This window comes from Hippoglossus stenolepis, chromosome 4 (genome assembly GCF_022539355.2).
Source record: "Hippoglossus stenolepis isolate QCI-W04-F060 chromosome 4, HSTE1.2, whole genome shotgun sequence".
Taxonomy (NCBI): Eukaryota; Metazoa; Chordata; class Actinopteri; order Pleuronectiformes; family Pleuronectidae; genus Hippoglossus; species Hippoglossus stenolepis.
In genome coordinates this window covers 15,872,312-15,900,243 of record NC_061486.1, presented here as the reverse complement: position 1 = coordinate 15,900,243, position 27,932 = coordinate 15,872,312, and the positions used below count along the sequence as shown (strand labels likewise).

Here is a 27,932-nt window from a genome sequence, read left to right as displayed (position 1 = left end):
TTCTAAACTGAGCTGAGCTGCGCGTCAAAACATTGCGTCTCCTGCAGAAGTCGCTGGGCCGAGGAGAAGCGCCGGAGACTCGCGGCTGGAGGCATCGCGGGCTGTGGGGTTTGCCACTGACACGAGGAAGGAGCTGCCACATTTCCTGGCTACGTGGAGATCCGCAGTTTTTTCTCCCCTCCAAAGGTAAAGTGATTTCCCTCTGCGCTGCGCTGGATTTGTTGTTACGCACGTTCCTCACGTCGCTCCACGAAGCCCTCCGTGGAGCTGCAGGCTGTGCAAGACTTTTTCTGAGCATAGATCGCATGTACACGTTTTGTAAATAGACAACAAAAGGACAAATTGGGGTTTTATATGTTGTCAACACACATATGTCCAAACTCTTCCTCGTGCGTGGACTGATGCTGTCTCTGTGTGCGCGATGCGTCCTCTCTGTGGTGGACCTACGGGATCTGCTGCTTGTTGTTAGCACGCACGCTGTTCGTGGTGGCAGCCGTGCACGTATGCGCCATCATCCGCCGTGCACGCGCCTGGCAGTGATTGCGCGCGTCAGCTGTGATCAATGCGGGGTTATCACGTCACGATGTGGTCGTGAACACTGACCACCTGATTCCCATCGATGTGTCAAAGTCAGTGATGGTGTTGAAGGATTTGCGTGTGCGCGTGCGCGTTTCCAGCATTGCTGAGCTGAGGCATCCCCACCATCTGTGCTCCGTGTGGTGGCTGAAGTTCTGCCCCAGATAAAGTGCAGCACTGCCACTGACACTATAATCATCCCCAATAATCACACACACACACACACACACACACACACGCACACACGCACACACACACAGTTGTTCTGTGTTTGTTGTGTTACACTCAATAGATGATGTGACACTCATTCTATCAGCCTCTACAAGTCAGTGACATGTAGACTTGCCGGTAAAAAGTCTGCAACCATCCACCTCCAAGGAAATCTACAAAATAAAGTCTCTGAGTGCAAACGGTTCAGGAGTGCACAGCCTTCCCTCTGTTTTCATTGCAGAGCGAGCATATAGATAGTTATTGATCACGTTAGGGGTCAGTACTCAGTGATCGAAGATGATGGGGTCAGAGAGCTGGAGGCATTGAAAGGTGATCTACACCACAGAACTTGTTTGCATGAACAAAGTTGCGTAAGGTGTGTTGTGCCGACCATCTCTCTTTTATTACATCACCTGCTTAGTTTTTTGTAGTTTTTTTTGTATCATGACAGTGTTGTCATGTGTTAGCAACAACTTGGAAATGAGGAAAGTATGAGTTATAACCACAATGATCAAGAAGTACAATGAGTGAGTGCTTCTTTGAGGAGTTGTACACGTAACAGCAGATTGTGTGTCAAAATCAGCTGAATGCTACGGTGGCCGAGACGCCTCGCACAAGCTGAATGTAAGAGTTGCAACACTACTGCAGAAGTGACAACACTAATACAAAAGTGACAACACAACATCAAAACCACAACACTAATACAAAAGTGACAACACAACTGCAAAAGCCCCGATACAAATGCAAAAGTGACAACACAACTGCAACGGCTGCACAACGGAAACACAACCACAAAGCTAGTGAGCAAAAAATTATGTTGACAATGAAAATTATGCGATCAAGTAAGCCTTTGTGGTCATGACCGTTCTATGGCCTTTGCATTTGTGTTATGGCTTTTGTGGTTGTCTTGTCACTTGCGCTGGTGTTGTGGCTTTTGCAGTTGTGTTGTTTTTTTGCATTCGTGTTTTCCATTAAAGCGTTGGTGTGAGACATCTCAGCCGCCGGAAAAAACAGGCATCACCCTCCATAAAGCTGCTGTCGTCTGTGTGCACGACCAATAGAAGAAGATACGAATATAAAACGTGGCAACAGTAACGCGCACACACACACACACACACCTGGGATGCAGGGGCATTGCCTCCTCAGTGAGATTTGATATGAGTGAGAGGGGGCACAGGGGAGTTTTTTTCCTCCTGTAGTCGGTGATGTCATGCTGCTGCACGCTGTTGGTCCTGGTGCAACACTGAATGGAGAGCAGGGTGAAAGTACACAACAACTGTGTCGGTGCAGCTCGTGGGCAGCGTACGACACACAGCTCATTTGAAGCGACACACACACACACACACACACACACACACACACACACACACACACACACACACACACACACACACACACACACACACACACACACACACACACACACACACACTGCTCCTTCATTCATTTTGCCTCCTCCCTGTCCCCGGCTGACTCCCCTCCTCTCATCTCTCTACCCTCGTATCTCTTCCTCCCCTCCATCTCTCCTGCTCTCAATCATTGTCGTAGACAGCAGCAGCGGCAGCATCAGTGCGTTACATAACAAAGGATTTTTTGTTGGGATACAAGGGCCCTTTCGGCTGGTGAGATTCGTGGCACGTAACCTTTTGTGATGACACCCATAAATGACCAGAATGGACGGCACGGCGACCTGAAACGACCCGCGGCAGCACTGACGAATAGCCAGAGTGACAGCAGAAAAAAATGTATACACAAACATGCCGAGAGGCGTAGAGACGGACGAGGAGACGACACAGGCCAGGCAGTCTGAAAGATAAACTGGTAGAAGATGGACAAATACCAAAACACACACACGCTGTGAGGTTACGCAGACTGTCTCTGTCCTGACGTGTCTGATTTGATAAACATTTCCCTGCTGCTGGAGCCTGTCGGGATCTCTGCGATATCTTCTTCTTGTCATCTGATTATTTATGTAATTTGTTATTCTGTCAAGAGTTGTTTTTTTTAGTGCAGAGCAGCCTGTTTGCATCAGCGTTTTTACAGCGTGCCATCAGCAACAACCTTTACCCCGACAAAATATGTTTCCTTGAAAAATGAATTTCAAGTGTGTCCACCCACCGAGATGTGCGCTGTCATACTGTTCTTGATGAAATGTCAATCAGCGTCACAGTTCGGCCTTGAACAGGTCCAGGACATTGTCATTCACTTCTCATCTTTAGAGCTGCCTGTCTCCCTTTTGTTGTTGTTCTGTCATCACGGTGAGAGAAACCAAACTATATTTTTAATTACAGATGTTTATGTCACTGTTATACAGTGTCAGAGTTTATACCTCTTAAATCAAAACCATGGCTGCAGCTACTTTTCATCGCTATTCATCTGCTAAATATATACGGTTATTATCCATCCATCTATTATCTATACCGCTTATCCTCTGAGGGTTGTTCCCAATCCTAATTGACATTGGGCTAGAGGTGGGTTAAACCCTGGACAGGTCACCATTGTGTCGCAGGGCTGATCAACAACAACCATTCCCATTCACACCTATGATCAATTAAGAGTCTCCACTTAGGAGAACCTGGAGAAAACCCACAGAGACACAGGGAGAACATGTAAACTCCACATAGAGCTCTTCTTGCTGTGATGTGGCAGTACTAACCAGTGCATCTATAAATCTATATATTTATCTTTATCTGCATCTGTAGGACAATAAAATGTCAGACAAGAGTAATATTAATATATTTTTAATACAATAAACATCAAACGCTTATAACTAAATAAATTGTTTGTCACTTGTGCTTGAAAATGACTTAATCCATTGAATAGTCAAACATTTTAGTTGTACAGTAAACTAAACTCTTCGGCTCAGGCCTCCACTTCCCACACAGTGACGGCATTAGAATATATTTTTAATCACATTAGTAAGAAGCATCTGTCCTCATCCGAAGCCACTTACCAACACTGCCGCTACTGTTGTTTGGGCTTTAATGAAGTGATACCTCAGAGAGCGACTGCAGACCCTCAAGAAGATGTGTGACACGTGTAACGCTGCCCTGCTGGTGAATATCACTCCGTTAAAGGCACATTAGCACATTGGGAGAGGGAGTATGTCAACACGCTGGCAGCTAACTGTAACTGCATCCCTACTGCAGCTAGTTGGAGTAAACATCACGTCTGTCCCACCATGTCGTCAGCTGTGGTGGATACCATGTTTACATTCAAGACATTTTGTCCTGAGCGACTAATGCAGCATCAGGGGCATTGCAACAGGGTAGACAAAGCAAGCAATTACCTGGGGCCCCCCGAGCTGAGAAGGGGCCCCTGAGAACAGCTGATTACATCCAGAGCAACAACAATTGTGTGAGAACTCCATTAAATCCTATAGCCCCTTTTCCACTGGTCAAAACACCTGGTAACATCTAGCTTTTGTCTGCAGTGGGAATGGATTTAAACAGCATTCACTCCCAGGTCAAAGGATTCTGCAGTAGACAGGGGTTTTAATCGGCTCTGGCTATGATTGGTGATGGAAATTAGACACTCGAGTGAAGGCGCTAATTTGGCAAGACAGCGAGGTGAGAGCTTCTTAGTTTGTGATGTCGAACATGATGCACCGGGGGAAAAAACTGGAAGGCAAACTCCTCCACTGGCAATGGGAAAGGAGTCAGTCATCTTTTTTTTAGTGAGTTTAGTGGCTATGTTTAGAGGTGGTTGGGGCTTGCACTCAGAATGTACTTTTATTTATGTGTATGCAAAGTCTGCCCTTTATTTCTAATTTTCATACTAAAAGAATCGTTTGAAGATTGGAATAGTTTGGTATCATATGTTTCTTGCTGGGGCACTTTGGGTCCCTTTATGCCCTCAGCCCCCAAAGTCCCTGGAAACGCTCCTGTGCAACTTTAAAAGAAGAAGCCTAAATTGAATGTGATCGAATCTAAAGCTCAAGCTTATCTTCCTTCATTACAAACAGCACCTACATCTTAAAGTTTAATTGTAATCAGATTGCAAATTATTACAACAGATAACAAAAAATGTCCTTTAAATATCTTTATTAAGCTCAAGGTGATGTCTTCAAATGTTGGGGGAAGCTGGGGCCAATCTGACGTCAGGCCTTGAGGTCGGGTGACAGTGCTAACCACTGCTCCACCGTACCGACCAGGAATCAATAATTTGGAACAAATCTGTGAGGAAGCTTCATAAAGTTTTTCCTTGACTCACTCTAACCAAGAGGACAAAATATACTTTGACTTAAACGTGTGTGTGTGTGTGTGTGTGTGTGTGTGTGTGTGTGTGTGTGTGTGTGTGTGTGTGTGTGTGTGTGTGTGTGTGTGTGTGTGTGTGTGTGTGTGTGTGTGTGTGTGTGTGTGTTGGGGGGTCAGCTCTGACAACTGCACTGAGCGCGTCTTTGTGCCTCAATCCCACACCGCTGGCACCGAGTCAGAGGAGAGAAAACAAGGGCACGTCTCTCTGCCTTATTTATTTATATCCCCCCGCTCCTTCCCATTAGCACTGGAGCCTTTATCAGCCTCCGTCCGACACTAAAAACAATCGCACTGAAGAGCAGTAAAGTAATGAGGCTGCGCTCGCTCGCTCGCTCTGCCTCCGAGTTGTTTGTCCTGAACTCACAGACGCCTCCTGCTCCCATTCAGTATTTTATTAGTTTTTCCAGATGGTTCAGTGAAGACAGACAGGAAGGAGAGGGGACATAAGGGGACCAAATATTGTGAAGGTGATGAAACAACTCGTCAAATTTACAACAGAACTTTCATATAGAGTCAAAGTCTTGTGGATGACAAGAAATACTGTTGTCAAGTCTGAAAGGTCAAGATTTCTATATGAATTCAAATGAGAAAGAAGAGTAGTTGAAATAGTAGACAATTCAAAAGTGGTGACAATTTATGTATTCTGGAGTAATTTGAATTGGGCGTGGCAAAATGGCTCAAAAGTCCCCCCCCCCCAAAAAAAATGCAGCCCTTTACTTCGCTTTCACCGATTTTCACGAAATTCGGTACACGCGTGTATCATGACCAGACGCACAAAAAAGTCTCAAGGAGTATTATAAAAAAAGCAACAGGAAGTTGTCAATTTTGGATTTATTGTAAATTTTTGCCATTTTACACGTTGTGTATTTTAATGAACTCCTCCTAGAGCTTTCATCAGATCAACTTCAAATTCGGTGAGGGTCATCTCACCATTGAGATTAAAACCACCTTGATTATTTTCATAATCAAGGTTTTATTATACAGGTTGTTGTATCTGTATAATGTCAGTGGTCATAGATTCCTTTGATGTCTTAGATGTTGCAAAAGTAAAAAGTTTATACAATCTGAAGAGAAACAAGAGTTTTTTTGACCTGAACAGATCTATTAGTCTGTATGTAGTGATAGTGATAGCACCTACTGGCAACAGGGAGTAAGCCTCATTTTACAATTTAAATTAGATTAAAAGCCCTGTCACCCTTGTTCCTAAGCCTAGTTTGTGAAATGGCGAGCCGATCCTTGGATGAGGACCTCAGGTTGCGACTGGGCACGAATGGTGTCAGAAGATCAGTGATGTGCTTGGGTCTGAGAAAGCGAGCCTTAAATGTTAAAATAAGTTCCCCGTAAGCCAGGGACACTAAACTTGGGGTAATGTGCTGTCCCTTGTTTGTTGTGGCGAGGAGTCCGGCTCCTGTATTAATAATAATCGGGAGAAAATAAAAGCATATATTACAATCTCAAGATTAAAGTTGACTTATAGAATAAAACTACAAAGACAACAGCTGCACCACAACAAAGAGAACAAAGGCCTCTTAACTCTTTAGTAGTTTTTACTGTATAATCATAGCGTACCCCTGTCCTATGGCCCCCAAGCCTTTGGGATGGGTTCCCAGGCCAGCTTGCTAATCTTCTCAGTCACCAGGGCATACCAGCACAAGTATTTTAAGGGCTCGGTCTATTTGGATATCATGGAGAGAGCATAGCCTGATCCTCGCAGTTGTGCTACGGTAAGAAGATTATCTCTGCAGCCTCATAGACTTAAACACAGAATGTGAGCTAGCGTTGCCGGCGGTGTGCACTGAAAAGACCTGCGTTCAACAGGAGACAGTGCAGAGTGGAGACCAGTGGACAAGAAATTGGCTGCTTTTACTTAAAATTTTCAGCCAATACTTAATTGACCTACTGGTGAATTGCTTGATTTATAAAATGCCACATTGTGTGAAATCATCATATTTTCCCAGATTGCAAGGGGACATTTCCATACAATGGTCCCAAAACAAGAAGTTGTGCAGTAGCAATGGTATTAAACACTGGAGAGAAGCAGGAAGCTCTCACATTTTGTATTTTAGCTTAAACAAGATAAAGTCTACAGGCGTGTAGCTCCGTGAGGCTGTACTTAGGCACAGCAGGACTTTGATAATGTCAGCATGCCAACACGCTCACAACCACATATGCTAACATGGTAATATTTGCTTTCCATGTTAAGTGTGGTAGTTTAGCTATTTAGCACTGAAACATGACAGTTTTGCAAGAATGAAGTCATAAACTAAACCTGTTTGTGTCTGACCATGCTTTTGTATCTTGACCGGCTATGACTATGTTGTGTATTGGTGTGTTGGTTTATTGTGTGAGAAAACCTGTACTGAGTTTGAATGAATCTCCTGTAGTAGATTTCCCTTCGTGTTTTCAGCTTATTAATATTGCACCCTGTCTCATCACGTCATAGCTTTTCGAGGTTTTAGGAGTTTGACAGATGCAAGCAGGCTGGAGAGTTCTCAGGGCAGACTGTAATCCCATCAGCAATTATACACCTGTGGCTCAGTGCGCAACATCCGCTTAAGGAAGGAGCTGTTACACAACCATGTAACCACTAGGTGCTGTTTTACCCCCCAGGTGTTCGCCTCCCGACCCACCGCCCACCACGGCCCTCACCTGTGTGTTGCGGTGCTTCCCTTGTGAGCCGACCTGGGCTGGCAGTCCGTTCTTGCACCGCCCGCCAACCCCGCCCATGGTCAGAATGACGCGCTCCAAGACCTTCCAGGCGTACCTGCCGAGCTGCCACCGGACCTACAGCTGCATCCACTGCCGAGCTCACCTGGCCAACCACGATGAGCTCATCTCCAAGGTAACCCGACGGCATCGGCAGCGCTCCGCTCCAGTGACTTGACTCACCTTACCAACAGTGGTAGCCCCTGGAAACCATTGAGACAGGACTTACATTCAAGCAGCTCAGCTTCAGGTTTTGTTTTACTTAAACGTAAAAAGTAATTCACTTTATTGTGTTTGTCTCTTTTAGTTTACAACACTTGACATGAGTTTAGAGACTGGCTAAAGATAAAGGAAAAGTGGATTAGGATTTATAAAAATAAACATCAGGCTGAACACCTGTATGTATGTGTCAGCTGCTGCCTCACTATTGCCTGAACATGGATTATGTTATAAACTGGTTAGTGAATTGGATTATGAATGCACCATCCCTTTTTCCATGAGCAATTATGACAACATACTCACCCGTGCATGTCTGCCCATCACAATACAGCTGCCAATAATACCTGCTCTTGTATTGGCAAATAGACTATTTTGCTTGTGGTAAAGCTACTTGAGAATAAATCCACCATGGTGACATCAGTAGAATATTAGTTGTTACTATGAGACTAGTCAATAATTTAAAGTAAATATTAAGAGGTTTTTTCCACTGGTTTTAAAGAACTTTGTGTTGAATGTTCAGTGTTTAGGATTTAGTGGCATCTAGCAGTGAAGTTACAAATCTCAGCCAGATGAATAACCTCTTGCCAATCTAATTACAAGTGTGTAGGAGAACTTACATTGGCCATCAGGTAATGTAGAAATGTGAAAGGCCCTCTCTAGAGCCAGTGTTTGGTTTTGTCCCTTAGTTTCATGTGATTCCATACTAATGAAAAGATAATTATGACTATTATATTTCATTTCTGCTGAAAGATCCCCAACATCCTCCACAAAGTAAAAGGCCTGTCTCAAATAAGAATGTGGCTCAGGCTGAATTTTACTCTCTGAACCAGTAAAACTAACCAAGCCTGAACTCTACATGCATTCTGTTTTTTCTGTCCTAACCTGAACCAAGCCCAGATTAAGTTCATGATATAATATAATGATATAACAATAAGCTGCGCTGAGTTGGTGTTGTTGGTGTAAGATTTAGGTAAAAGAGATCTATTGGCAGAAATTGAATATAAACTAATCCTAATGATGTTTTCACTAGTGTGTGATCATCTAAATTGTATGAATTGTTTTTTTACAGAAGTCCAAACTGGACAAACTAAACACCTTTTGAGTTTTTATGACAACTGAAGGCTACCACATGTTCTCTGTCATGTTTGGAAGGGGAGGTTAAGGTGAGGGGTATTCCGCTGCAACATGCAACTTCACCACTAGATGTCACTAAATTCTACACAGTGTGCCTTTAAGTTGATAGCCCAGTCTACATGACAGAACCCAAATGGAACCCAAATATCATTTCAAAATGTTTGTCCCATTGGTCCCGACGGGCTTGGGTCAGGTATCCACACGAAAATCTCAAATCTGCAGTTTCTTCTATAAAGGAAACAAACCTATTTGTGGAGAACACACTGTATGATAAAGAAGATTCTTATTGTTAACCCCTATCTTTGTCTCATCTTGTCTCTGCAGTCATTCCAGGGCAGCCAGGGCAGAGCCTACCTGTTTAACTCAGTGTGAGTATCTGTCCAAACCAAGGGTGTAACTTTGGGCGGTTCAGGTAAAATACTCTGGATAACTCCTAAATTATTATTAGAATAATTGTTTGATAAACCAGAATTAATCAGTTAATACGTGATATTTGCCAGATAATACCAACTAACTTGTATGCAAAATGTCAACAATAAAATTGGGGTTAAAAAAGGGATTCTTTGTTCATGTTGCAAATATAGAATATTGAAAACCAACAGTCAATATTTTTCATTCGGTGTGACGGGATGACAATTGGGGGGTTGTACAGGCCGGTTTTGATTATTGGAAGCATTTAGATCCTCCTGTTTAATGGCTTTGCAGGTGACTTGTTATGGGTTAGGAAAAACATGCAGGACCCAAAGTGATCTAACATATCCAGGTGCTATGAAGTGGGTTTATAAAGCAGGTTGTTCCACAAAGACGTGGTGTTGTTTCTGTGGCTCTGAAGCAGATGGAGCCAGCCTGTGCCTCGCAGCGCTGTCATTATCAAGCTGAATTGAGTGTTGAAATTAGACCATTTGAATCTATGCTCTGCGGCCCGGTGCCCTATCAGTATGCGCTGGGCGAGTGGGCGTGAGGTGGTGACTCACTCAGAGCTCATCATACAGTAGATGCAACTGAGCAGTTTGAGACACTTTCACAAAGTGAAGGTTTTTTTAAACAGTTTTTCACTGTCTCTGCCTGTGTCTCCTTCCTTTTCACTGATTCTCCCACTCTCAGGGTGAACGTCGGGTGTGGCCCTGCAGAGGAGAGAGTGTTGCTCACAGGCCTGCACGCAGTAGCAGATATCTACTGTGAGAACTGCAAGACGACCCTGGGCTGGAAATACGTAAGTGTCCCTCGGCTGATATGATGCACGGCACCGCAAACTGCATCCAAGGTTAGAGGACGATAAACTGGGAGGCTGCTGTTATGGCACAACCTAATTTTATTTTCGCCCTTATTATGTTTGGACCTCCTCTTCTGTCAGGGTCAGTGCGGCTGTGGGCTGAATTATTAATCAGATTTCTCAGAGCAGATGGAGACAAGAAGGCAAAGTCTTAATTTATCTTAAGGGACTTGTGATGAGTCTTGTGGAAGTAAAAATATCTTGATCAGGTCTTGATTCATCACTTCATATGTCTCGTAGGTCAGAAATACATTAGTGGCTTTTATACTAGACATGGTAGCTGTGTTTTAGAGCGTAACAGGCTCTGGTTAATTTCCCATTCCTTTTCCTTTAAAAAGAGTTGTAAGCCTGCAACCATGTCGACCAGCTACAAGATGAATCGTGGCCAGAAAACATTTGTTTTGGAGTGAAAACATAGGGGAAAACGAAAAAAAGGTACAAGACTGTGTATAATTATTTCCAGAGTGTTGAAACAACTTTCCAACGACTTCCTGTGCGTTTCTTCTTCAATTTAACCTTGTTGTTAATATAGTGTTGCTATCTAGTGTGTAGTTTAGTAACATGGTCTAGTAGTGTTAGTGTTGTCAGTGACATGGTGCAGTGCTTCATTCCCAACTGCAGTCACCACTCGGGCGTCCATCAATGCATGATTTTCTAAGTTCCATTCCATGGTAACAGAAAGGTTCACCAATCAGCAACGTTGCTATTACACCGGAGGATTCTGGGTAGTGTTGTACTTTCCTTGACATTGCAAGTAAAACATGTTTTTCTTACAACGCAGTCGATGTTATACAAACTTGTGGCCTCATCGTTTCACATCTCTTAGCTTGTGGTAGGTCTACCTTGGATGGTTAAAATATTATGGCTGATAATCATAAGCTCTATTCAAAACATGAATAGCAATTTGACTACTGGAACCATGCTGTTGAGCTCCTTTTCATGTGGCTAATTTACATCACAGCCATCACTGCTCAGTGTCAGTAATTGTTGATTAAACTCACTTACAGTGTTAAATTAAGGTTGACAGCCTGGCTAATATCAGAGCCTTGCATACAGTGAGTGTCTGTTTATAGCATAGTATAGCATATCAAAATACACGTGCTATATTAATTTAGCACAGATGGTATTTAAGGAACCGTGGCAGGGAGAGCAAAACAGAATCCACACGTTAGCGGTCATCATATATCAACAGATTCGAGCATGTGCAACTGTCATCACTGAACCCTGTCAGAATGAAGGTGAGAGTTTACATTATAGGGCACCCTCATAGATTTAACACACATACACAAACATATGCACACGCCTTGTTTTTTTTACTTCTGAGAAGGCTCCGGTGACCAGCTCTCCTTGCCTGACCTCTGACGATCATGTTCACTGCTACGTGTCTAAACCGCCAACCCGATTCTTTAACCTCTCTGCCTAAAAATAGCTTTTTTTTCCTCGTGGTGCCTGGAAAACACCTGGTAAACCAGCTTCAAATGTAGCTACTCTTCTGTGTAGTGTCTATTCCTGTCAGGACCCCACAAGGCAAAGAAAACAGATCACATGCATGCACACGCTCACAAACACTGGCTAGGATCTTAACGGAGGCTTGCTGTTTATTATCACTTGCAGCAGTGTTGATTTTCTGCACTCGTCACAGTTCTATTGAGAGGTTTGACCCACTGCACTTCTACAACGGGAAATCTGATAATGTGCGTCTGCAGCTCGCAACCAAAATAGCCCAACACAAAACAAGATGCAGATGCTCCACGGTGAAAGTGCGTTTGTTTCAGCCTGTTGTGTGATGCCGTTTTCAAGAAAGGCTTTCAGAGAACGATTGGGCTGTAAGAGGGAACACAATGTCGGTAATGGACTTGGACAGTAAGCAGAGGTCATTTTCTGCCATTTTAACAGCATTGATTTGCAGCTCTGCTGTTTAGTGTGTGATCTGAAATGGCAAAAAAAGTTTTGGCAAAATTAAGCGGTGTCAAAAATAATGCCCACAGGTGTAAATGTTACATTTTTCACAATGAAATATTAAGATTTAAAAAAGTTATGCTAATAGTTAATCTTAAAAGTTATGCTAATTGCTAATCTTAACGTAACCAAGTCCAATGGAAATATCTTGATGTTTACAAGTTTTTATATAAACCATAGAACACATTAAGCTTTTAGGTTTTCTATTGGCATCACGTTTGGTTTTTAACCTTGTACTTTTTATTACAAGCTATTTACTCTTATTAGGTTTATATCATTAAGCTAGGCTAATGATGGTAAAGTCATGCTTTTCATAATATGTATATGCAGTTAGCATTGGATAGCCTATGATAAGGATAAATTAATAAATAAAGGGTGAAAATGTACAATTATGGGTTAAATTGATATATGCTACTTAGTGAAGATAATAAGTATGTGTGTTGCCCAAACTCTGGCTTCATGTGGTTTACATTCTCCAGAGGAGTTTTGGATTACACGCCTAACAATACATGTTACAGCCTGCTAAAGTAGAGTAGACTATATCAGTGTTGGAACTGCCTGTGGCCTTTTTTCTATTTTTTTCTGTGGCAGATTGTTTGTGGTTAGAGACTCATTTCTGCCAATATAAGGTACGATGATCCAATCACTTTTCATTCTGCAGACTCCTCAGTGTTTAGTGACTGACGCTTGTATAACAAAGAGCCACGAGCAGAGACAGGACAAAAAGGAGTCAAGGGTTACAAAGAGTGTTCTGGACTGTTTTTTTTTAGGTTGCTAGTGTCTTTCCCCTTCATTATCCTGCCCTCTGTCAGAGATATAAACATGTTAATATCCTCAGTCCATCTGTCATTTGAATTAAATGCTGTCCCTCTTTCTCTCCTGCCTTCTGCCTCGCCCTCCAGGAACATGCATTTGAGAGCAGTCAGAAGTATAAAGAGGGCAAGTTCATCATTGAGCTGGCCCACATGATCAAGGACAACGGCTGGGACTGAGGGACAAGCACCCGGGACATGACTGACCGCAACAGTGGAGGGGGGGTACAAATGGATAGAGGAGGGGGAGCAGGGGGGGAACGTGTGTGGTGGGTGAGTGTGTGACTTTGGTTTGGCTGATTTACCATTAACCTTTGTAACTCTCTGCCAATCCCTCCCTACCATGGCTCTTGATGTACACACACACACACACACACACACACACACACACACACACACACACACACACACACACACACACACACACACACACACACACACACACACACACACACACACACACACACACACACACACACACACACACACACACACATCAAGATCCCAAACATCCCAGCTTGACAGACTAGGCAGGCTTGTATGCAGCTAGCAGGACTAGGTGACTGGCCAGCAATAGTGATGTCTTTTTTTCTCGTTTTTTGTTTGTTTCTGAAACATGATTCGATAACTCTTAAAAAGGTGATAACACTCCTTTTATACCTTCTAGGAAACATTGACATTGTCTGAAGCGCTCCATCTTGTCTAACAATGACGTTAAAGCCAGTTGTTGACAGGTGATTCAGTGGAAATTTAGCCGGAAGGAGGGCAGTCGGCACGGCACGGCATGGCGTGGGTTCATTGGCCTGAAGCGCTGATGGACATTCACTCCGTAGCATGAATGAGATGAGCTAAAATCCAGCTGATCGGGGCCGTGCCAGCTGGGCCAGTGATGAGGCCTGGTGCTGAGGCTTGGCACGGAGGCCTGAGCAAATGGGCGTGGGGAGGGGCGGGGGGGCTCACTCAGCTCAGTATGGTGGTGAGGAGAAGATCCTGATCCAGTTATGCAGAGGCTTTATGGCATTCTGGCCGGGATCCACTCCACGTCTTGCTGGTGATGCAGTTGACGACGAGCAGAGTGAGCCCACAGCGAACAGAACGACGGCCATTGGCTCGTCCTAAAACCTCGCAGGAATTTGCTCTCGCAGCAGCAGCAGCAGAGCAGCTCCCCCTGGGGTTTATTCTTCGTTCGATTCGTAGTGTCATGTAAAGTGATCTCGTCATCCCTCCTTTGTATGTCTGGTGCCGGCGGAATCGCTGCGTCCACCTTTGTTTCTTTGTCACATAGAATTATACAACATAAGCTTGTCTCAGGTGAGCGACTTTCGCTGGGATTCCCAAAGGTTTCTGTTGTTGGTCAATGACCATCGATGACGAGGCTCCATCAGCTAGTGGGGGCCCGCCAGTGATCATTCAGACACAAACACAACCACTGTTATCAGACAAAAAACAGACTTACTCAGTTTGATTTGAAAACACAAATGGCCAAAGCATGACTGGTTTCATGGGCTTAGGGAAAATGAAAATAGTAAAAAAAAAATCAACTCAAATAGTAAGTAATGATTTTTACTGAAGTAACGAGGTATAGACATGACCACAGAGGTGTGCATTAAAGATGCATATGTATAAACAGGTAATACCCATCACTCTTAGGCTCTATTTCAGTCTGGGATGGCGGTTGTTTAACTGCTGTTACACCGACTTTCACTAACATAACAAACCAACTGGGCAACATTGTGAAGCAATGCACTAGATAGATATATTTTATAATTTGTTTGTACCAAGACATTATCTTTTTCGGTTTTGCCTCAGATTTAGATCATTTTTCACGTTTTTTCCACCTCAGTTGACTCACTTAATAGTCCTCATGCATCATGGACCTTTGAGTTATGATACCTGGGTAATATTTGTGGCAACATTTATGAAAATGTATTATTTTCGAATTAGATTTAAAACTACAGCTTTCTGATCAGATTTGTTCTCAGTCCTCATGTTTTTGTGGAAAAAGAGAAAAACTTCACGTGTATGAGAGTTGCACTGAAACCTTGTGCTGTAATACAACATCTAATGAGATAGATCACCGCTCATTTGAGCTGTAAGAGCCCAAAAGCATAAGAGATTGTAAAAACAAACTGAGTTGCCCTGTCACATGTAGTTTCCTGTTATTGTGAAAACTGCTCTAGAAGTTGCCCTGTATATGGTGTTACCCTGTTAACTCAAAGTAAACGGTTAACTCTCCTCAGTAATACTCAGCAGCTGCCCGCTCAGTCGGAGGCTACGACATGAAACCCAGCACAACCAAAGAAGCCACCCATCAACAATAAGTTGCCCAAACAAGATGAATCTTGTTTGGGCAAAGTGTTGCAGAACAAGGGGGTGTGTGTATAGCTGAAAGCCAAGGTTGTGGATAGCCTTTCTCTGTGATATATGTAATGCATTATGATTTTGTAAACAAAAAGATCTTAATATATGAATATATTCTATTTACTGTATTCACCACGAGGATTACCATTAATGTCGACCTCTGTGTTACAGACTGTAAATAGTGTTAATGTATTGTGTTTTATCTATGATCCATATGATAATGAATGAATATGATTTAGGACATGTCATGCTTTCTCTCTGGTACCCCACATTGGCTGTACGATACTACTTTTATACTGAAAATGTTTCAATTTTAATGTCTTTTGTAAAGGAGGATGCTGATGTTGACTATATATCATTGGATCTTCATCTAATAAAAAGCACCTTGATATCTGTATGGAATATAGTTTGTGTCTTTATGTGCCACCCTTTCATGCTGGGAGTCAGATTTTGAAAAGATTTCTCGCAAAATTAAGTCATAGTGGCCAAGAGTTTAAGTCCCTATGGGCTTAACACTGGAACCTACATTTCCCATCATGCATTTTGGTTGTCTTTCATTTAGTACTTCCTGTCCAGTTAATGACGACATATTTCAAAGTTCACCAAGTTCGTAGGGCAGGCTTTTTATGTTTTTGAGATCATGTTTATTTAAAGCAAGACCAAATTATTTTATATTTAAGTTATTTTAAGTCTGAAGGATTTGAAATGTGTAACTGACATCAGTTTATGCTGTTTTGATCATCACACACACCTTACACAAAATCTAAACATTGTAAACAAAATATGTTCTACATTTAGATTTAGAATTTCGCTACAGTCTTATTTATATTTTATTACAAACTAATACTAAAATGTTGGGTCATCAAAATAAATATATAAGAAGTGGGTGGAGCTAAGCTACCTTGCGATGCTGATATAAGCAGTAAAATGGGAAGTCAAAAAGTTAGATTCTGGTTGTAGCTCAGTTTTGACCAAATACTTTTTAGCAAGTTTGCTAATATCAGCCATAAGCTTCTGCTCATACCAGACAAATGGAAGCTTTTGTTTTGAAATTGAGCAAAGGTCTTAAGTTGCTTACGACTTTATATCTGTAAGACAAAGATTGTATTATCTTGATTTAAAATTTAAAAACATCTACATCATGTAGTTCGTGAGCTCCTTTATGAAGCCAAAAGATAAAAATGATTTGCACAAATTACAGTTTCAACAGAAAACCTGCTGATCTTTATGTAATACTTTGGATTTGCAAAGGAAATGTGAAAGTACAGCTTCCACACACAAATTTCTACACATTCCTGTGTAATTAAATGCACCGATAATAATAAAAAAAAATAATGATGAGAGAAATGAGTAATTTGATGTAATTATGAGGTGGGTGTTTGCATTGAGGCTTCATCAGAGGACGTGGGCACAAAGCCTGCTGCGACTGAGTAGTGATATCAGATGGGGACATTTTATTATCCCCATGGTAACAAGAGCACCAACCGTTACTATAGGGTAAAATAGTACTGTTCTGTAAAAAACAAAACGGCCAACAACAGCAGCATCAGTGCAGTTACTTGTTTTCTTTCAGTTTTCAAATTCACTTAAACAGAAAATATCAAGAGGGTGAGTGTTGTTTTGTGTGAGTGGATTTGAAGATGTGTGTGTAAGTGTGTGTTAGCGTGTGTTGGTGTCTGTTGGCATGTGTTAGCGTGTGTGCAGGGAGGAGGCTTATGAGTGGGTGGTGTAAGAGTTGCACCTGTTAGTCATACATGAATCAAGCTCTTCATGCTTACTTTCCTCCTCATTCGCACCCACTCTTATCTTTGTTTTTTTATTTCTCCTTTTCTTCTTTTGTTTTAATCCTTCGTCCCTTCCTCTCCTCCCTCTGTCCCCAGTCTCTCCCTGCGGTGTTGTTTTGAATGATCCCCCTGGGCTTGTGTCTTTCTCTGTCTCTCCCTCTCCGTCTGACTTGGCTAACCCACTCCAAATCTCACTGCAGCAGATGGTGCTGTGTTTGCATTGGGCCAGGTCTCCTAGCAACCCTCTCTCTCCCTCTCTCTCACCCTCTTCTATCTGTCTCCCCTAAAGCAGGGCAGCGGAGGAGTGGGTGTCATGCTCTGTCTGGGTCTACTGTGCCCACCCCTCCTCTGTCTCTTTGTTGACGTCTGTGTTTATGTCTGTGCCTCTGTCTCTTTCACTCTCTCAGATGCAAGTAGGGCAGGGGGCTGACTGTCTGGATTACTATACATGTGTAATGATTAAATTTGATGTGCAAAATAGGCAAAGCAGGACATAACCACCAATGTGATTTGTAACCCCAATGTGACCTAGATTTGTTCACGTATGTTGTGATGGCAGGCAGCGATCACATCTGGGTCATGATGGGTTTAAAGACAATTTTTCTCTCTGTGTTCATGTTGTCGCTACCTGCTAAAACCTACAACTGTGTATTTGTGCAGGTATCTCTCGAACTTTAGAAAAGCTTGTTACCGTCCTGTGAGCAACTCCTCTGAAAACACACCATTAAGTCTGCGTGTAGAGACACGCAAGGCTGCAGATACAGCCTCTGCTCACACTTACACACACACAGATAAAAACATTAAACACACACACACACACACACACAGATAAAAACATCAAACAAACTACAGCATTATTTCTGTAAACATTGTAACGATACAGTACAGTATAGTACTGTTAGTAAAAATGGCTTTGATGAAATGTCTTTGATCTTGAACATTCTACACATATATATATAAGAATGCAGCTTCTTACTCACATCATTTCCTACTGATCACCTTGTGGCCTACCATTGTGAGGAGGAAAAGACTTCAACAGCTGAACAGTAAGATTGCTCCTGATTCAAACTGATCACCATGACCTTCAACAGAAGAACTGCTAGACAGGTCAAAGCTCAGGATAACTGCATGGACTGCCGGGCATTTCAACGAGAAGTCAAATATCTTGAACTTCTGTTGGTCAAGGAGAGGGCCAGCGGTGAGTGGAGACTCCAGCTTTGCCAAGCACTGGAAAAGTTGGCTGAACTACAATCCCCGGAAGAAAGCTACAAGCGACGGGGACGAAGAAACATGGCAGCCTGAGAATTGGGAGGAGGAGGGTGACTGGGATGAAGAAACACAGCAGCCTGAGAATTGGGAGGAGGACAGCGAAACCCTCAGCACCACAGATATCACCACCGATGAGACCACCGAGCAGAACCAGGAGAAAGACCTCCACAGACATTACAAGGAGCTGCAGGAGGCTCATATAATCAACCAGCAGAGGTTTGCTGTGGAGCTGCAGGCCGAGAGGAGCACAAATAAGGCTCTCCTAGATTACCTGGAGAAACTAAGAGCTTCATACAATGAGATCAGTCAAAGGTATGAAGCTGACAACCTCAGAGCCAGGCAGCAGGCCACCCACCTGAAGGCTGAGCTGTAGAAAGCAGTCAAGTCTCAGATGCAAACCTTCCAGGCGGAGCAGTACGCTCTCCGTCTGATGGAGGAGATGACATGTCTCCACAAAAATGCTGCTGAGGAGAAAATGCTTCTGCAGAGAGAAGTGGAGGAGCTGACTTCTCAACTCTCCCTGAAGAAGGAGAGAGAGGATCTCAAGCATCAGGAGTGGCAAGAGGAGGAGAAGGAGGAGAAGGAAGAAAAGCAGGAGGAGGAGGAGGAGAAAGAGAAGGAGAAGCAAGAGGAGAAGGAGAAGCAGCAGGAGAAGCAGGACGAGGAGAAGAAGCAGGAGGAGCAGCAGGAGGAGGAGAAGCCTATGGATAAACCTGCATATAAAACTATACTAAACAACCAGCAGGAGTCCCTCCCTGAGCTATCTGTGTACAAATTGTGTTCAGACATGAAAGTGGTAATGATATCCTCAACTCTTTGCAAAGAAACAACACACTCCCAAAAACGTTTCCATTAAACTCTTTCTATGTTTTTATTCTTCTGGTCCTCAAACACAAACACACCCGTTCATATGAACGTGCACACAGAAGCCTCTAAAGTCTAATAGCTCATCGTTATCATCCACTATGCACAGACACACACACAGAACCACCACCGTGACACTTTAGTACTGCTGAGGGAAAAACACAAGCTAAATGGCAGCCACAAGCCTGACGATGACGCCTCCGTCCCTGATTAATTGCTTTAATTTATTTTTCCAGCTGCATCATACAGACAACACAAGCGCTTCATCATTCTCCTTCAAGTCTGTTGCCCCGCAGCACAAACAACTGAGAGCTTCACGAGGACGCTCAATCACCTTTCTGTGCATTTAAAGTAAATAAACCTTTTTTTCTAAAAGGTTCTGTTATTCACCTAAGTGGCACCAGATATTGTCGATCAATAGGAAGCATGAAATGTCCACGGGGGATCGTCTGCAGCAGCATCTAAAAGCTGCCTTTGTCGCTCAGTCTTCTTTTTGTGGGGAATCATCGGCCCCTGAGGGAAGCAGAGTGCCGACTGCTTGTTTGTTTACTCGGGTAGAAGTGCCCACAGGCCTCAGCAGAGAGGGGAGGGCTTTTTTTTTTTTTCTCAGCCCGTGACCTCATATCTGTGTCAGGCTCTCAAAAAGCAGGACAAGGCCAACCAGGCCACAGTGCAATGTGCAAGGCAAGCACAAAGCAGTACATTGAAAAAGGGCCTCAGTGAGGGCGGCCCCAGTGATGACACCTTGCTGTTCAGAGGGCTGACACAGATAAACCCTTCCATCAACAGTAAGAGTGTTCAGGTGGTTTCACAATACAAAGGCTGTTCCTTTCAGGCATCCCTCACTGCCTCATGATGGTGGAGCTACGATTCTCCAGCTGGACTCCCTTTGCATCACAGATATAAGAGCATCTACAACCTCTGGATTCCCTCAGTGGACAGTCAGGAAAGAAACTACTTGGGTATATCTCATTGTTTTGCTTATTACCTCTACTATGGGGGTCATGGTTTCAACACTGTCCATTTAAACAGATTTCCATAAAACTCGGTTGAAGGATGGGACTCGAGCCAAGCAAGAACCCATTACATTCTGGGTCAGAACCACATCAGTGGGCAGATCCAGGAATTAAGCACTTTCTTTAACATTAAGAAATATGGTGTATTTTGATATTTTCACTGATTTGCAAGGGAATAATTCATGGTTCTGATTTATTAAAAATTATTAGGCACGTTGAGGGGACTGATCTCTATGAGTGTGCCAGTGGGTGCAGCTTGACAGAATGTGAAGAGACTGTTGGGCCTTAGTGGACGTTTAACAAGAGGGCGTGCAGCAGGGCTCAGGGACATCACAACAGTTTTGAAAGTCAAGGTCCACTGTATGAAATCAGTGTCCATTAACTGGACATGGAAATCCGACGCCTCCAGTGTACACACACTTTTTTGCATCTATGCCAGCTTACTCTCCAGGGAAGAAGGGGACATCTTGTGCCCAGTATTTTAAGTTTGAAACGAACAATATTTGTATACGATCCTATTTTGCTGTGATGGTTGCTGTTTATTGTAGTGGTATTAATACAGATGAGAGGTCAAGGTTTCCCACCGTTTCCTTTGGTTTGATTCAGAGTTATAAGATCCACCAATGTAACGTTAAGAAAAACATAAATTTGCCCTTTCCCTGAAGAATTATTAAAACAATTCAACACACGTGACTCTCCTCCAGGACAATTGCACAAACAGGAAAGAATAGGGAAAAACAAGGTTTTGCAAGCTGTTGTGATCTGGGATGAAACATGTGTGCAGAGGACACTGACGTGAACAGCTGTACAGCGCAACTTAGTCCTACACAGATACACAAGCCTGACATTGTGCAACCAACAGAGTGATGCGTGTTGACATTATTACACTGACCTGTCTTGTGTTTTTTATATGTTCTTTTAGCATCTGTCACAGCTTTATAGTCACACATTTATTCACCCCTGTGCCGGTTAGGAATTTCCATTAGACTGTGAACTATCAGCCTGTAGCCATCAGTGTACCTGCTGATTTAAAGTATGTATATTGTACATGTGAGTGTGGTTGTGCTTGTGTTGGAGAGCAGAGGGGAGACAAACAGACCCACCACTGCTGCTGCTGCCAGGAGACGGGCTGTAAAGCAGCCCAGCTCAGGACTGCAGAGACTATAAATAGCTCGGCCTGCCTTTCTCATGGGCACCACCCACCACATTACCCATGTGACATAACAGCAGCACAGAACAAAACAACACAGCACCACTGCATACTGTAGCACGTCTTAAATCAGACAGGGGGGTTTAACCTGCCCACTGCTGATGGAGGACATCGAGAGAAGTGTAGGCAGTGGGGGAGAAGAGAACAAGCAGTGCTGACTGGTTGTGATGCTCAAGGCCAGAAATCTGCTTTTACACTCACACACGCCAAGACGTTCACTCAAAGACGAGTTAGCCAACAACATTAAAGACTAATATGTGAGGTACCATGCTGCTTCTACTGTGTTTCCACTGTAACAATTGGTGCATTATAACAAAAAGTGAAAGAAAAAGCTTATGATTTGTATATATGATGTAAAATGTCCGATAAGAAAGCAAAATGTATTTACAGACTCAATTTTCCCCATGACACAGTATGGAGCACCAAAACTGACTAAATGTAGTAAAACTCTGATTGCTAAATGATGCTATAATGATATTGTCATATACTGAATGATACTGCCAAACATTTGTTCCAGTCTTGTGAGGAGTTGAATTTTTTTTCCAACTTAACGTTTAATCAGACTTTTTGTAAAGCACATCTTATACAAAGTGCTTTACAGGCCCCCAGCCCCATCCACACACTCAAAATGTTACAGTTAACGAAAAGATGTTGGGTTTTTGGATGTTCCTCAAATACAATTCAGTTACAGTTCTTAAAAATACGTCTCTGTTTAATCAGAAATAGTTAGCATGCTAATCCATAACGAAAATATTTTTCTTCTACACTAATTTAATCTTTTGTTTTATAGTACTTTTTATTGATGTATTTTATTATATATTTGACTTAACGGATAACATTTTACATTTTGTCAGATTCAGGACTCCATACACTGAAAAGTAGCTGTTGGTTCTTCTATTGATGTATTTAATTATATATTTGACTTAACGGATAACATTTTGTATTTTGTCAGATTCAGGACTCCATACACTGAAAAGCAGCTGTTGGTTCTTCCTTTTTAGGCTTGAAACGATTCTGAACCAAATTATTTTGGTCCACGTCAGTTTACTCATTTTGGTTGATAACAGTGGCTTTGTTAGTTTTTGTTGCACGTGTTAATAAAATGGGACAAATCACACCATTTCTGTTTTATCACTGTACGGCTCCCCAGCATAGCTTGGCCTAACTTAAACCTGAGTGTCTCAAAGCAAAGCAAATCACAAAGCAGGGACGCACAATACAATAGGTCCACTCCAGAATTAGCTTAATCGATCTCAAAATCAAATTGAAATCTGGTGAATTATGGATTGTCCAGTTGAAGTTTGACTGATGTTTATTGACAGCTGTCACTGGTCTGTCACTCTGAATAAAGTCTCACTGCTACAAATACAATCAACACATTTGGCAAACGTCTGAGAAAAGAACCTTCAACTCAAAGCAATGTCATTTACCTGATCCCAAAATCTCACGTCACTACAATCAACTACTTGCCTCGGTGGTTGAACTGTTCCTCAGCTTGTTGTTGTTTGTCCGTCAGGATTAAACCACAGAAGAAGAAGAGGTGTTGTTGTTGTTGTTCAGGACTCCTGCAGGTTGAAGTGTTACCATGGAGCCAGTTAACGAGTCACACCTGGTCTGTGTACCTGACACCAGGTGTGACTCGTTAACTGTGAAAATAAGTGATATAACAACGTTTTTCTGTCGGATAAATATTTACTCGACTGTTGTTCACTATCTCAGCCAAAGGTCGTATGTTTACACTCCCGTCCGTTTGTTGGCGCCAATCCGGACGAAAGGAATTTATTTCATCACTTTTATTTACTTGTTGTTGTTTTGCATTTAACTAATTTCCCAGAGGATAATTCTTGGATCTAATCAGGCACATTTAAGGTACTGATATTTATGAGTGTGCGCAATTTGGTGCGGAACTAAATATCCAGATCTAGCAGGTTTAAACGTAGTTTCACGGGGGTAGGCTTTTTATCAGCTGCTGTATGGTAACAGAGAAACCAGTTACTGCCATCAATTTCTAGTTGAGATAACAATGTGGCCTTAGCTATAAGACTTGAATTCAAGGACTTCTGGGCCTTAGCATAGGTTTGCTCTCTAGTAAGTGCCATAACTGCCAAGGAGGTAATGTTTTCTTCGGCAGGATTATGCAAAAACTACTGGAGGGCTGGGGCATGACCCAAGGAAGGACCCATTAAATGTTGATGTGGATCCGGATCTGGGGGCAGCTTCAGGGATGTTTTTTTAAATAACAATCACATTGTGAGATCGTTTATGACGTTTTCACAGATTTCCCAGGTTCTTGATGAAAAAAATCCGGCACATGTAGATGACTGATATCTATGAGTGTGAGCACGTTGGTGCAGATCCAAATGAGAATCTGGATCCTGTGAATTTAAATGTGGTTTCACAAGGGGACTGTTGGTCCTTGGTGAAGCTATGCACTTGGCCATTTTATTTTTTTTGAGTTGTCAGTAATGCCAAGGCTCTAATCTCAATAGGTTTTCTTTTTTTTAAACATCAAGAGAATCTTAACTCAAAAGCTGATATACTTGCGTGAGAGTGACAAACAATAAAAAAACAGAAGAGACAAACAAGAAAACACGACATTAGCTCCATACTGTTTGAAGTAGCTTCTATCTTACTGTCTCAGTGGGGCTCTGTTGCACTGCAGCAACAAGGAAATAAGACTCTTATCAGATGTGGTTGATCCTGGAGCACACTTTAGCCCAGATTATGGATTTCTGTAATCTCAGCACAGTGGTTTCAGATTACGTTGATTCATTTACTCACAAGTCCTGCAATGCCTTACAAATTGTGTGTATGGGTGGGCGGGGGGATGCGTGTGTGTGTGTGTGTGTGTGTTTTGTTTCCAGTGTAGGAGCAGCAGCAACAGACTTATACAAAGTTCTATTTTTTTTTTGCAACTAATTTAACAATAATTTATTTTCCGTTCAATGCCAACAAAGCACTTAGGATCTTACAAGTCAATGCTTTTACTGGGAAAAAAAATCCACCTCCACAATAAAATCAATTAAGAACATTAGGATTTTAGCTTCACTCTGATGTAGATGTGAGGTTATGGGCCCATGTAGAAGACAATTACTGAGCAAACACACACTTTTCATCCAATCTCTCTCTCTCACACTAACACACACACACAAACACACAATAACTTATAGTGAAAACACTGTCATTAGTAAGATCATTCAACAAAGTATTTCTAAAAAAAACAATCTGAAATGATGCAGCTGCTTATTTAACTTGTTGGAATTCCTCGAGGTTTTTTCACTGCATGTTGCATCAGCTGGTAAAAGGATTAATACAACCGTTGAGGTAATAAATCAATGTCAGTGTTATGTAATATCAAGCCTTTCCACGAATAATAAAAGGAAGAACTAGAATTACGATCCAGTGATTGTATGCCTCTGCCAACTAGTGAGTGTTGACCTCATTGTGACCTTTGACCTCTGAACACATCAATTCATCTTTGAGTCCCAGTGAAAACTGATCATTTGTTTGTTACCAATAGTGACTAATCCTGAATACTGCAATTTACATTATTACACTTGTAAAATCTAGTTTGAATATGGTCTGGATATCCCCCATTCTCTCGAGGTGTTCCTAATATTTCATGTTCACAAGGAAACAAAATGTGTTTTTTGTGAGGTGACAGAGACCTTGACTTTTGACCAACTGTGAAGAAATTCTCTCAAACGTTCTTGTCAAACGTTCCCAACAACATACTGTCTGGGTCTGTCGCCAGCACTGAAGCATAAAAACATAGAGGAAAAAACAGGAAAGAGGCACAGCTGTTATGTCCAAAATCTGAATCATCTTAAATGGACGTTTAGTTGTCTCAGCGATCCGATATTTCCTAATCACATGAACTCAGCTGACATGGAGCAGAAAATAACAACAGTCCCACATTGGTCCGTATTAACGAGTTGAAATATTTATTTTCAAAAACTGAAAAAATAAAAACAAACCCACCAACAAAGTTTTAGTATATCATACAAAGACATATTCCACTGTTGCTATGTGAGTATTTGTTTCTCTTTGACTACAGTGTGAGGCAGTTTGAAAGGCTGGCTGAGCTGGTAGGACTACAGACACAGACCCGAGAGAAGAGAGGGGACACAGACAGAGAGAGGGAGGTTAATAAAGAATATCTGGGCAAGAAAAATACAACTAAACATCACTCAAGGTGCATTCATCTTCCAAGACACTTGTAATACCAGCAAAAGTGGATGAAATCCTTCTTCTGTGGTGTTTTAATTTGTTTTATATTCCAGATGTTTCTAATGAAATTAGCTACTGTTTTGCTCGTGTGTGGGAGAAATGGCAGGACACAGCTAAAATCATTATTACATACAAAGACCTGGAGCCAACAGTACTGCAAACAATACTTGAGTTTGTTTGAACCAGGTTGGGGCAGCAGATGGGTGGGGGTCACATGGGAAATATACTTCAAAATGTCTAATAATAAGAATTAGAGGCCGACTGAGTTATCAGTTGGTCGATAAATTGATATTGACATTTGTGTTTGCCAATATCCAAACAGATTTGGTTGGATTCCGAACTGATTTTACAGAATAAACGATGCAGAAGAGATGTGCATTTATGTTTATATTTTATGTAAAAAAATATTCATTTTCACAAGTTTTGTATGTTTGATTGTTTATGTCTTCTTTTTATTTATGGTTATTTATAATAAAAGTTTTGGGTTAAACTGTCAAATATCAAGACTCTTGGTCATGAGGGTTTGATAACGACATCTTAAGATTCAACTTTTAAAAAATCAGTGGGGCTATAAAAATATATTTTTTTGTCATTCAACCATCTGCTTTCCAAGCTGTTTAACCCCTTTCTTTTGTGTTTTTAAGAATTATTTGCAGATACTATTTGACCAGTGTCTGTAAAATACCCAGTGTCACAACTTTGTAGAGCTACACAGCTAAAGCAGAGCTTCAGAGCTACGTATGTTAAGACACAGAGAAAGACAAAGAGTCCAAGAGAATCATTATCCAACAGAAAGATAGAAATAAGGTGTCGGTTTCAAAACGGATGCCTGCTCATCTCGTGGTTTTTTTTTGTTTTGTTTTTCACACAAAGGCATGATCAGTCTTCTCACAGTCCACTGAAAGTCAGTTCATCAGTCTCAGTAGGAAATTCAGTTAAATAAAAACCTGGTACGGAAGAAGTAAAGACTTATATTAGTTATGTGTGGTGTTGTTGGGCACCATCATGTATTCAATTAAACTGAATCTTTAGATGCCGTGAAAAGAAATCCAAAGATTATTTCCAACAGTTAAAGGCTCATAGTTTATATACACAGCTACTTGGTCTTGAGGAAGTTGAAACACTGCAGTCTGTGCACTGCATTCTTCAGGGTCCACTGTGGTGCTGCCAACGCAGGCCGTTAGTGAAGGATTTATAAAACTGCAGCCTGTCTTCAGTCCTGCAGGATTTATGAAGAGGCAGGTCGATCTTTAACGTTTCATTAATAAAGGCTTGTGCAGCAGGGTGGCCTCAGATTCATAAAAGTCTCACATTCAACTTTGATTTGAAACAGTCAAACTTTAAAAGATTTACATTTGCTCCTTCCTGCAGATTTATGAGTGGGCGGACACTCCCGTCTCCTGCAGAACCCTAAAAGGATTATCATCCTCACCGGGAGCACGGCCGTCCTGCTGGCGGGGTCGTTACGTCTCAAGGAGGAGCCGATACTCGCCATCTGTCAGGAGACGACGCTGTTCGCAGTTCATTATAAGTGACTGGATCCCAGCTCCACCTCCAGAGCTGCTGCGGCTGCTGTGACAGCTTCATCGTGGCTCTGCTTGACTAAAAATATGCACCAAGAACGGGTCTCCAATTTAATCTGAAAACTTTGCTTTTGCTGCCAGACTCGAAGAAATAAAAACTTTATGACGAGTGTTGTTGTTTCTATATATATATATATATAAAAAGGGTTTCCTCCCACTACTCTCCTTCACGAGAGCTCCAGAGGGGCAGTATGTGAGAATGCAAATGTCAGAGTGAGAGGCTCTTGACATTCACTGTTTCCATCCCGTAGTAAAAACTGGAGAGACTGTTCGAATGGGCCCACCCAAACAGCAGGAGATCCTCCGGAGGATTCACCGCGAGCGGGTGGGAGTGTTGATGAAGTTTCAAACACGCGATAGATGCAAAAATGGAAAAAGGGGGATACAAATATGTCAGGATGAAAAAGCGGTGCCATACACATAGAAGACACAGACGCAAGGCAGACACCGGTGTCGATCTCCGCAACACA

General features: G+C 42.2%; 1 protein-coding gene across 2 annotated transcripts; it reads left to right on the top strand.

Annotated features, from left to right (window-relative positions):
• Positions 1-29: 29 nt before the first annotated feature.
• Positions 30-27,600, top strand: LOC118105972 (protein yippee-like 2). Of its 2 annotated transcripts, none has more exons than XM_035154059.2 (5): positions 30-186; positions 7,653-7,884; positions 9,426-9,469; positions 10,206-10,314; positions 27,251-27,600. In XM_035154059.2, exons 2-5 carry the CDS (start codon positions 7,768-7,770, stop codon positions 27,455-27,457), a joined length of 477 nt encoding a protein of 158 aa, XP_035009950.1. In that variant the 5' UTR covers positions 30-186; positions 7,653-7,767; the 3' UTR covers positions 27,458-27,600. The 2 variants fall into 2 exon arrangements, with proteins under 2 accessions (XP_035009950.1, XP_035009951.1); XM_035154060.2 differs by lacking the exon at positions 27,251-27,600 and adding an exon at positions 13,236-15,903 and having other exon boundaries at positions 32-186.
• The last annotated feature ends 332 nt before the right edge of the window (positions 27,601-27,932 follow it).

What these genes read in the sequence shown, in the direction of transcription:
- LOC118105972 (XM_035154059.2), top strand. Translation starts at nt 7,768, where the DNA reads ATGGTCAGAATGACGCGCTCCAAGACCTTCCAGGCGTACCTGCCGAGC. An exon ending in ACGATGAGCTCATCTCCAAG is followed by an intron (nt 7,885 to 9,425) that starts GTAACCCGACGG and finishes TTGTCTCTGCAG; the next exon opens with TCATTCCAGGGCAGCCAGGG. An exon ending in GCCTACCTGTTTAACTCAGT is followed by an intron (nt 9,470 to 10,205) that starts GTGAGTATCTGT and finishes TCCCACTCTCAG; the next exon opens with GGTGAACGTCGGGTGTGGCC.